The 12,458-nt window shown below is 28.8% G+C and overlaps 2 protein-coding genes across 2 annotated transcripts in view; both read right to left on the bottom strand.

Annotated features, from left to right (window-relative positions):
• Positions 1 to 12,458, bottom strand: part of LOC129984069 (40S ribosomal protein S13) — a 327,741-nt gene that overhangs the window by 3,437 nt on the left and 311,846 nt on the right. The window lies entirely within an intron of this gene.
• On the bottom strand, positions 5,804 to 9,992 carry LOC129984057 (uncharacterized). The gene is made up of 5 exons (XM_056093825.1): positions 9,916 to 9,992; positions 8,786 to 8,900; positions 7,478 to 7,686; positions 6,416 to 6,575; positions 5,804 to 6,145 (listed from the first exon to the last, which is right to left on the bottom strand). Exons 1-5 carry the CDS (start codon positions 9,953 to 9,955, stop codon positions 5,926 to 5,928), a joined length of 744 nt encoding a protein of 247 aa, XP_055949800.1. The 5' UTR covers positions 9,956 to 9,992; the 3' UTR covers positions 5,804 to 5,925.

Raw genomic sequence — 12,458 nt, 5'->3', positions numbered from 1 at the left:
TAGGTTGAATCCAATGGTCAATACTTACATTTCCAAACCTACCGTACACACAACTAAAAATTAGGCACTTGGCGGAAAGAGGATACCTTTTATTCCTGATTCTTCTCTTAATAATAAATATCAATACTGATTTTACTTCCAATGATATGCAGTGAATATAATATAATTATATGGTACCGAATTCCAAATCTGGCATTGATTTTATAAGATTGACTCTAATTGTTAGAATGAAGTGAAATCACAGTGACACTGTCTCAGTTGTAAATTTATGCAATAAATTAAATGAATCTGAATGAATAATGAACATATAAATCATATTATAAATCGATACATAAATCCCAGAACACGTGTTTCAAATGTAAGTTAAATAACTATTTAAAACAATTTTAATGAATGAAATATACAGACAAATTTCCACAAATCAAAATAGACCAAAAGCAATGGTATACTAAAATAGCAATACATGAATGAAATCTAATAAAATGGAAATTAAATAAGTTGGCTCAATCAATTAATGGAAAACCCTTTCCCTTTTGATTTAGTCTTAAGCGCAGTGGAAGTTTCGCAATGGAGTCACCAATACTCATCTGCCATCAGATGAGAGCTCCATCGGCACACGCAATTTCTTTTATTACTGATATTCTCACATAATGTCTCTTTTTCTGCCTCGTTGAAATGATCCAAATTATCAGTTCCAACTACATACTAGACATTTTTATTTCCTATTAGTTTTCCCAGGAGTCAGCTAGTTCACGGGGGGTGTAAGTTACATTTGTTTTCAGATAAATTATTTGGATATAGCTTCACGTCCGTTATTCTGCCAAATTGTCTTGACCTTAAATCCTTGTTACATTAATTGTCTTACATAAATATTGTTTTATCTGTATATGAACCTTCCCATTGGAGATAGTCCCCTAACATCATAGAGCTGTTAAAAACGTAAATATCCGGAACACATAATCTTTCTTCCTTAATTTTGCACAATGCAGAAAAATCACGCTGTTGAATATCTGATGAAAAATTGAAATTTCAGACCAACAATATAATCTATTGCCGGAAATTAGGGAAAACGTATTCATAAAAATATACCAAAATTGAGGAAAAATTCGAATGATTATTAAATTTCTATCATTAAAAAGTAATTTTTTTTTTAAAAAAAATTTGATTGGTTAAAATTTATTTTCCTGCAAGAAAATTATGGAAAATTATTGTCGAAAAACGCTAAAATTTTGCCTAGTTTTTAATTAATCAAAATTTTAATAAAAGTCTTCTGAGGTAAACATTCCCACCTTCCGCAGTACATATAAGCCAAATTTTGTAGCGTTAGGTTAAACGATTTGGCCTGGAAAATGCACACACATGCGCGCATATACACACCTTCATTGTTAGCATAGATTGTCAAACGAAAAATACAGCCTTTTCGTTGCTTTTTTCACACAGCCTGACACTCTACATCACAATTCTCAACACATACATAATAACGGTTTTTAGTCCGTTATTAGGTATATGTTTAACCCTTATAAAGCAGTCACGGCTTGCGCTTTCTAAAAAGATTTTCAGCTTTAATAAGCCAATGTAAAATCTGAAATCCCAGAGACGTTACTAAATGACCGCCAGTAGTTTGTCGGCTGAAGTTAAATTTTTCGCGTTTGACGTGTGAAAATAAATAAGAAAGTGCGGAAGAGCAAACAAACAAACAAAAAAAAAAAGATAGTTTTTTGACCGAAGTAGTTTGTCGGCTGAATATAAATTTTTCTGGTTCGAAATGTGAAAATAAATAAGAAAAAAGATTGACATCAGCAATTATGTCTGTATTTAAATTTAATTCAATTGCTTGATTATTTGAAACGGTTTGTCAATAATTTTTGCTTACAATTAGCGAAGAAGCCGGCTGAAGAAGCTTACGAGATTCTCAGGATCCCATTAGAACAGAATTTTTTTAAATGTTCCAAAGAATATAGCATCTTAAATATAAGTTAATAACATATTAAACATAACATTCTGAAACTATCATTTAAAACCTCCACAGTATTCTATCGATAAATATACCAAGATAAATTATTCAATTTTTTTTTCGTTTATATCGACTTTCTTACATTGTAGAATAATTTTTGTAAGAAACATTAAACGCTCTCTCTGATTAATTATTCCTAATTTATTATAGAAAGTATATTCTTCAGATATACAACTAGTTCAAATGTTTCAATTACATCCTGTGAGAAAATTTTTGATAGAAAATAATTTCTTTAATCATTTATTATGAGAAAAATATATAAAAAGCTTCATTTGAATGTACCATTCATTTTATAGGAATTAAAAATTTTTACAAATAAGACAATTTTTTTCATCAGATTAAATAATATCGAATGTTTTCATGTCAAAAGCCCCTTACCATTTCGAGTCCCAGCTGCCAACAAATTAGAAAATCGCATGATGGTTTGTATATTACGGAGAAAAAAATGATTGGAAAATTCATTCTATTAATTATCTTCGTTTGAAATGGATATGACAGTTTCCTGGATCAAGTGTCACACATGATACAAAACTGATCAAATATTAATGTAAATGCAGTTGAGGAGCATTGAATGAGCTATTAAATCAGTACAGTATCGTGAATGTACAGGTAACCTTGAAAGCGTGAATATTATTTGAAAATTATTCCCCTTTCAACGTTTTTGGATACATTATAGCCATCGAAAAATTTACAAAAGTTTAATTATTCCATCAAGCCAAACGTTCGGGGAAAAAGTCTTCAAATATTTATATTTTTACTAATAATAAGAACAAATGTGTGTGTTTGTGAATATTGGCACTCGTTGACTGAACCGTTTGACTTAGAGATACCAAATTTGAAACATATACCTTGGAGGATGAAAATATGCATTTCAGGGCGAATTTTTAAAATTTTAATGAATTAAAAATTTAGCGAAATTTTGGAGGGTTTTTTTTTACGATAACTTCCGAAAATATAACTGAACATAAATAAATTTTGCAGAGTTTCAAAATTAAAAAAAAAACCTTTTTAATGATACCAATGTAATAGTCGCATGATTTTGTTTCTGAATTTATGCCATTTTTTAAAAAAAATAAATTTGCTTCATTTCCGACCATTTGTTTTACTGCTTTCCAGAAATTTAAACCGTTTATTGTATACTCAGAAATTGAAAAACGCGATTTTCTTCCATTATTAAAAGCTACAAAAGAATTATGTTTATTATCCGTATAATTTACAACATGAATGAAAAAAATAAATGTGAACTGCAAAAAATTAAGCGATAGATGAATTGCACATCTACGTTTTTAAAAGTGCTATAAAGCCATGGAAATGTTTCCATTAGAAAGGTTCATGTACACGATAAACAGAACTTAACAAAGTCAATTAAAATAGTACAGATTTAATATCAGACAATTTGGTGCAATTATGAACAGGGAATAACAAAATATGATTTATCTGAAAAGAAATATAAATAATATATTCTAGGAATAATTACGGTATATTACAGGCGAACCAGATGGTCATCTGATACGAGTAGCTGTAAATAGAATCGAGTATACATTTTGGAGGTTTGCATTCATCACCATAAAAACATACACCAAATTCCAGCCATTCAGCTTGTGACAATGTTGAGTTATCGTGCCAATATTTTCACAGATGAAAAGGAAGACAAGTTTCTCCTTGATGAATTTCTTGTGAAATTTGGTGGAAATATACAATCTTGGATGCCCTATTTCGTTCTTCAAAATCTTTTTTGTTTGCATTTTGAACTAAAATGTTCATTCTTCAATAGTTTTCTGCTGCTGTGTCCTATATATATATATATATATATATATATATATAACCTAAACATTTTCCATCGAATAACTTGAGAACTTTTCCCCATAAGTTTTCGGGTTAACTTCAACCTACCGCAAACTGCTTATTTGTGTTTTGAATGCGAAACTTTATTAAGAATCATTTTAAAGTGCTCGAAGCATTTATCTAAATAAACTATAAAAGAACTGACGAGAAAGTGTAGAAAATACAGGAATGCGAATGATGAGTACAGAAGCCATCAACAGGCTAACAATCCAGTTTTAAACTACTTTCATTGGCTTTGCTACTGCAGTTAATAAGCAACATATTAGTCTAGAAGAAAATCCTTCATGAATAAATTGGTTTATTTTTTAAAATTTACAAAACTCAAATTGTTATATAAATTTTTAAAATACATTTACCAAATAACAGAGGCAATATTAAATTATTCTTGCATTTTACAAAATTTAGGACACATTAAACCTGTGACGATACTATTGAACTTAACGTGTTGGAATTTTTTTAAAATTATTATTGCAATTAATTAGCATTCAAAAATATATAAAGAACATTTCATGACTTTCTAAACAACTGAATGATAGAAAATATGAGCTTCTTAAAAAATCAAATAAATTGTGAACAGTAACTTAACTTCTTTTGAAACTATATTTAAACAAATGCATCGACTTAAACATGAAAGAAATATTAAAATATTTTATTGGTGTGGTTAATTTAGAAATATGAGGTTAGTATAGTGAATATAATAGCTGCAATGATTTGGTAAGGTTTTTTTTTTTAAATTTTAGAGAAAGGAAATTAAATTCGGAATTTTTAAGCTGATTATATTAAAACAATTCTTATGTTAAAAACTTTTCAAATGAAAAATCCCCTAAAATTAAAAGATAATAATTCAAAAATGGTGGAAAGGATGCTTAAATCTAACACAAAGTAATATTTTCTAAACTTTTCCTGCACACTGAAATTTAAGAATTATTACTAATAATTAATTGTAGATAAAATTATGTCTCTTGAAAACTTAGTTAATTATTTCAATGATTATTAATACTGTTTGGAATCCTGCTACATGTCATAAATTAGGATTTTTTTAATCAAATTTTCGTACGTGAAAAAATTATAAAAACCCAATCAAGTTAAGAGAAAAAAATATCACAATATCACTATATTTTTGCACGCAGTTCCCATGAATGTTTTAGGCAATGTAGTAAGAGAGTTTGGTATTTGAGGAGAAAAGATTGCAAAGCATTTAACGTTTCCATTAACGTCACATCCATGAAAAGTCCCCCCCCCTTTTTTTAGTGCTGCGTTTCTACTATAAAGAAATGGTTGAGAGCTAATTAAAAGTAATCTTAAAATAATCAAATTGTGATTATCAATTTAACATTTTCTGAGCGTGAAGACATTTTATATTAAATAGAGGAAATAAAAAAGAATGAAAAACTACTGAATGCTTTCAAACAAGACTGTTTTTTTTAATTGTTTTTGAAAGAATTCATAATCCTAAGAGATTACGAAGTTCTTTTCAATTATAAATAGATATTAATTTATCTAAGATTAAAAATTTTTCATTTTAAATGTCTTTTCTTTTTAATTCGTAAATTATTATTCATTATTAAGAATATTTACTGAATGAAATTAACTTTTTTCAAGTTAATTCCCATGTACCGTCGTGGGTGTGGATTCTAATTCAATTAACTATTCATCGATTGGCTGATAACAGAATTTTAAGAATGTTAAAATATTGTATCATCATCAAGAATCCGCATTTGAAGATATCTACAAATAAATGTAAAATGATTCACAACCATTCCCTCTTTAGGAACATGAAACAAGTTAAATAAACGTGTATTAAAAGATGTATGGATATTAATGCTTTATTCGTTGCAAATATATGAATTAACAAAACATTATAATATATATATTGTTTCCTATTTTATTTTAACCTTTTTTAAATTGCAATTAGTCAATGTTAAATTAATTGTAAAGCAAATATAAAGAGAAAATCACATTTCAATCATTATAAATCGTGAAAATAATACATTATGGAAAGTTAACAAGCAAAAAAAAAAAATCTTCTTATCTTCAGAAATCTTATCTTTCATTCTCAAATCTTCTTATCTTTCACTCTCTAGTAATTGTCTGACAAAGATATCTTGCTTTGTTTGGACCTTCAAATCGTCCAGAAATTCTAGAATGTCGAGGCGAATTGAAACTGGGCACTGGTCATCCAAGCTACCTCCTTTCCTTATTAATTCAAGTGCCGTGTCTTTTGCAAGCGAACTGCATTTCCTGTTGAACTGGTCTACAAAGCAATTCAGGTCAAACAGAACTCTCCTAAAACAATTCAATAAAAGAATTTGAAAAAACTGTTGTGACGATTAGTGATATTTGGAGTGTATAGCAAATATAAACATAAAAGAAAGGAATGTTATATAAGAAGAAAATATTGTTATAAATTTATATTAACTTTTTTCTTAGAATAAAAAAACAGTTATGTTATTTACACACACACTTTATAACTATTTTATAACAATAGAAAGCTATAAAGTTTCGATATATTCAATATGATATATAAAGAAATTATTAAGTAAATGAATGACTCACAAGCAATAAGAATGCTCGCTAAATCCTCCACCTTCCTGCCTAATTTTGTCTAAACGACTTCGAAGATAGTTCATAGCATTCGTACTGTAATTCATGCATATCTCATCTCTATCATTTATCTCAAATATTTCGCTATAGCAAAGCATATCTGGAACAAGGTCTGCAGAAAAGTGAAAGGAAAATTATTCGTATAAACCTGGCAAAATAAATAAATTAAATAAAACTATATTTTTCTTGAAATTTAAACATCAATCTCACCAGAAAATTTATGCAGGTATAAAACATAAAGTGTCTAATTGAAGAAACTAACTTATGTACAAGATGAATAATTCATTAATTATATGCCCTTTTCTACAATATTTGTCTATTTCACGAATTTTTAATTGGTGTTTTCAAACATTTCCTACCTTCTTACTTTGGGTAAAAATACTCTTTATAGATATATTTGCAACTTGTTTATGACAAGTTACTTTCTCAGGAGAATGCAAAACATGCTAAATCTACGAAGGCTGTTAATTTGATGGCAACTACCATCTTATTATAGTCTATATAAAACTAGTGCTTCTTTCAAATGTTTTCAGTTCTTCAATATAATCACAATTATCTTGAAAGTGTTAGAAAACTCGTATCAGCAGCAATTCGGAAGAAAAGATCAAATGCTTTTACAATCTCTGACACTATTTTGAACCAATCTATGATTTCTTTAGCTTATTAGGGCTGGGCATTCCCCCTCCCCGAATGAAACTCATATAATTATGATTCCAAAAAAGGAAGTACTTCGTGGTTCTGGTATCCGAACTGTTTTCGAGATTCTTTAAGTGATAGACCACACCGTTTGAATTGGCACTGCTTGAGGTATTCTGAGACTTTCAAAAGGCTTGTAATTGCATTGTTGAACAGTGAATTAAGTACTAGTTCGATATGGTCTGTAACTATATGACAACCACTAAAATCAACCCTTTCGTAATATAAAACTGAACTTGACACTTAAATACAGAAAAATAAAATCAACCCATCTCGTCCATACAAAATCTAAGAAAAATATACAAATTTAAAACTTACTTGCGCGCAGCTGAGAGTCCTCTTGACAAACCTCTGTTGCAACGTCCATTAACCTCTGATTATCCTTTAATATAAGACGAATCCTTTTCGCTTCCCTTTCCCGTGACTCTTCGCCCCTGTACACATAATCTGGAATGTCTTTTTGAATAGCCTCAGCACTGCAGTTTTTTACATTGTCTAATATGCACTCTTTAATTCTATTCAAATTTCTGAAAAAATCAAAAACACACTTTGGATCTTTCTCGTATACGAAAAGAAGATTTTAAATTTAAAAAAAATCAACTTCTAGATTTTGACAATTTTTCACACTTCTTTTAATTTTCGAATTTGTGTCAATGAGCACAAAATCTCAAGTACAAACACTCTGAATTCAATAACTCAGTAATGAGCTATATAAAGGATATAGTTTAATAAGCAGACGTAGAATTTTTTTTCGTCAAACTGTGGATACATTCGTCCAAGTATTAGCTATCCATCAGTCTGGTTGTTCTTTCGTTACAATGTGACTATTGATTGTGTATAACTATGTAAATTATACTGAATTTGTCGATAAAAGTATTTCTGATAATGGACACACAAATGATTTCAATAGGATGCCCTATGTGCAACAACATATGAGATAACGATGCCACCATAAATTATAGTAAATAATATTCTGCACTTCGAAAGGTGTCGGTGGTGTCCTTATTTCAATCTTGTGGTTCAACTTGATGCAACCCACATTCAGAGTTAGACTTCTGCTTTTTTCTGTGGTCGAATCACTACCATTTGTACCGAGATTCAACAAGAAGGATCTTTTAAACTTGAAGTCATATACACACACAAAAAGGCATATAGAACCTATTTTGAAATATATTTGTATTAAAAAATATTAAGATATAAATTTAGAATTTTTTTTTTAATTACAACTAATTTTGGGCAGTAAAGGCAGAAATAATGTTGCAAGAACCGCAACAGTTCTCATCAGTACACAGATCTTCTGTTACCACATTTGCGTTTATATGGAATCTAAAATCTGCCTTAAAATATATGAAATCTTACCACAAGAAACCATCCTTCACACTTCCCTAGATTTAAAAATAATTTGTTAAATTATTAAAAATTTTAATTGTTTGATCAAATAAAATGGGAGAAATTAATAATTTTTGCTCCAATTTCATATAATCATATGTATGTAAATATGAACAGTAATTATGCATTTTTTTATTATCATATCCACTGAATGGATGATTATTAATTGCGACTCATCTGCTAAGCCATTAACCAAATTTTAAATGTTTTTTTTTAATCTTCTTTTTTTATACTTACAAGCAACTGTTTTGCAGTTCTTCTTCGTTTCTCGGTAACGGATAAGGGAGTACAGAATAAACTCGACAGTTTTCATGAGCATTGTATCTACAAATATCTTCCGTACTTAATACACCTATGAATTGAAAATGTAAAAGAAAAAAAAATGTTTGGTAAAATAAAATTTTAATAAAAAAATTTCATGGATTATAAACCTACAAAAATTTAAAAAAAAAGGATGAAAGCTACAAATTCTGAATCCATTTTAATTCTTTTTCTTTCACAGAGTATTCCTGTTATTTTTGATTAACATTTTATCAGTCTCTAAAAATATAAACTATATTATGTTAAAACAAGATTTCAGTAGGTCATGCCTCAACATTTTCTTCAGCATAAAGCATACGGAGATTCATTAGTAGATTATTTGCAGAGATTTTATGACTAGATTATTTGCAGAGATTTTTTAACTAGATTTTTTGCAGATATTTTATGACTAGATTATTCGCAGATATTTTATTACTAGATTATGTGAAGAGATTTCAATACTAGATAGGCCAAATGAGGTTACCTGCAGATCTTTAACATTTATTCTAATTTAGTTATATTAAAGTCCTGCTTTATGGCGCGAGTGCCATCCTAGACGGCCCTCCCACAATGAGTTTTCACGGTGCATCAGCGGGTAGTGAAAGTTCGGCTTCGACATGGCTGGCACATACACGGTGATCCTTCAGTTGGGGAGGGTCTCGAGCCGGTTCAACAGAGGAGACTTTATCACCGGCCGACTACGGTCCCGGTTGATTGGTAAAAAAACATTTCAGCGAAATTCAAAGGAAATTGTTAGATATTTTGATCAGAAATGCACTAAGAATATTAAAATTTTAAAAAGCTTCAAATTCCCCATGCATATTAAAATATAACTTGAAACTGTTTCACAAGATTTTAAAATATTTTTTCTACTCAGTATTTTTTATTTTTAAAATGAAAGGATGGTATTATTGGATGAAACAACCATTTACTAAATCAATCACATTGTGGCGAAATGGCATTTGATTATACCTTAAATTTGACAAGAAATTAGAAATAAAAATTAAACATATATTATATAATAGTGCAAAATGAAACGTTTTACACTTATATTAAAAACTTATTACCAGTAAATATGGCTGCTACAACCAGACTGAAGAATCGCATGATGCAACAAAAAAAGAGACTGATGAGGAAAATTCGCTTTGTTAACCTATCTTGGTTCGAAATGGATGCAGTCATTTCCTCTTATATTGGAACTTGCGTGATGAAAAATTTTTTTCAAAAGAAAAATGGATGCAAAATGTATTCATTCAAACGCAGGTGCGATTTTTTATTCTGCATCCATTGAATTTGCTTAAATCCAGATTTTTTAAAAAAAATCACAGCTGACCTCGAAAATGCGAAAGTCATTTGAATGTCATAAAAATGGCTGGTAACAAAATTCATTGGCCATCGTTATATTAGGAAAGTATTGAAAACATAAAATATTTAATTACACATAATATCATTTATATTTATTATATAATTTGTAAGCTGATAGTTTACAAATTATATTAAAATGATTGATATTTCATTAAATTAAATATTTTTGGTTTTTAATATCGATATTTTAATTATCAATCAGTGAGTTATCACGTGACTTATTTTAATATAATTTCTAAAATGTCAGTTGACAAGCTAAAAAATGTCAATATCAGTTGACAAGCTAAAGAACTAAATGAAAGGAAAAAATAAGAATTTGTGAAAAAAAATATATTTTGAATAATATCTTTAGAGTTTGTTTCGAAGTTGATATGCAATTTAAGAAATTATTTGATTTAGCATAAAATGCATATCATCCTATTCAATCCTCTGCGGCCTCTGCAATCCTCTGCTTATGCAGACTTACTGTTAATCAAATGATCAATTGAAATAATTTTAGGGTTTTTATATATTATTATTAAAATCTAATTCAAAATTCACAAATATCCTCACCAACTTGCTCTGTTTTCATCTGCCTTTTAATAATGTAGCTTATACTTAAAAGTATAATAATATTGACAGCAAGATGGCCTTATTAGCACATTTATTTAAAAATATATATGCACACAATTATACAGGACGGACGTTCATAGGATCTATTCATCCTGCAATGTTCCTTATGCACATTTCATTTCCAAGTCAGAATCCTTGTTTTTTCTACATTTCTCCGAGTATTTTTTGCTACACTTCATCAACATTTGACTTCCACCTGCTCTCTCATAATCGGTAGGCTAAGACGAAAGAGTTGCAGTAACCTGTAGGCCAGCAACAAAATTCTCTCTAAAAAAAATCTTAATCTTTACTTATAATAAAGATGGATGAGTGTGTGTGGTTTTTTTTGTGTGTGTATATTGATGTCCTGACCCTTTGACTAAGTGCTATTAAACCTGACATATCTATGCTTTGTAGGGTGTGAACATGCATCTCGAAGCAAGTTTGGGGAAATTTTAATTAAAATTTAAGCACAATTTTGGCTTTCTCTCTCTCTCTCTCTCTTTATATATATATATATATATATATATATATATATATATATGTGTGTGTGTGTGTGTGTGTGTGTGTGTGTGTGTGTGTGTGTGTGTGTGTGTGTGTGTGTGTGTGTGTGTGTGTTTAAGGTTACTAATCTTTTTTGTCGTATATTTTTTTGTATGTTTAATGAACATTAAAAAATATTTTAAGCAGATGTATTTTCTGAAAAAAATAGTATAAGTATCCCAAAGGATATTGTAAAAAAAATCATATAAATTTGAGAAAGAACACTAAAGTTACTGATAAAAGTCACTTATAAAGTTGCAAATATTTATTTGTTTTTATTTTGCATTCCAAATTACTGCCGACACTAATACAAAAAAAAATTCTGAAAGAGTTAAAATAAATGTCTCTCCTTAACACAAATTATTATTCTCAAAACAGATTTCAAAAAAAGCTAAGAATATAATCATTTAGTTCTGAGAAGAACACGTAAAAAATTTAAATTTATATTTAAAACATACAGTTAACATAAAAATAAGAAATATATTACAATGTTTTAAATTAAAAATTAGGTTACTATTTAAGTGCTAGAGTGTGTCATTTTTTTTAATGAAATTCAGGGGAGTTGACAGAAAATAAGGAAAATGCATAGCAAAATAAACAGAATGCTATATGGCTTCCGAAATCTAATGATTTATAGATCTATTTTGCTGATGAAACCATTAAGGTAGGTTACATAAAATATTTGATTGAAAATTTCAGTGGTCCTTAATTCCGGTGAACCAGTATGTCGCCAAAGGAGACTAGAAAGCAATAAAGTAATAAAATTGGGATTTATGATGAAAGAGTACAAAACGTATTAACAGGAGACGCTTCATGTTCAGCAGCATATTTTTGCTATGTGAGCTATGAAAGTATGTTTAGATTATAGTTTTTATTAGTTTAAGCCTGCTAAATTAATAATTTCTAAATTTAATTTTTGGGAATAAACTTTTTAAATAACTTTATTTTCATCTCATTTTGTATTCTGTAATTGTTTGATCTCAATGCTTGAAAAAAATTCGTGGTTATTATGAACTGTTATCTCTGTTGTAATGATTTAATTAAGTAATTATTTTTAAATTTTGGTAGATTGAGATATTGGTATTGATGTAATTAGTGTGTCAATTATGAA

This window comes from Argiope bruennichi, chromosome 9 (assembly GCF_947563725.1).
Source record: "Argiope bruennichi chromosome 9, qqArgBrue1.1, whole genome shotgun sequence".
Lineage (NCBI taxonomy): Eukaryota > Metazoa > Arthropoda > Arachnida > Araneae > Araneidae > Argiope > Argiope bruennichi.
Note: the sequence above shows the minus strand (reverse complement) of the source record. Positions and strands in the feature narration are given on the sequence as shown.

Excerpts from the sequence above, each read along its gene's own strand:
- LOC129984057 (XM_056093825.1), bottom strand. The coding sequence starts at position 9,955 with ATGCGATTCTTCAGTCTGGTTGTAGCAGCCATATTTACTG. Across the intron at positions 8,901-9,915 it reads TGTAGCAGCCATATTTACTG|GTGTATTAAGTACGGAAGAT; the intron begins GTAATAAGTTTT and ends TTCAATTCATAG. Across the intron at positions 6,146-6,415 it reads AGCGAGCATTCTTATTGCTT|GAGAGTTCTGTTTGACCTGA; the intron begins GTGAGTCATTCA and ends GAATTGTTTTAG.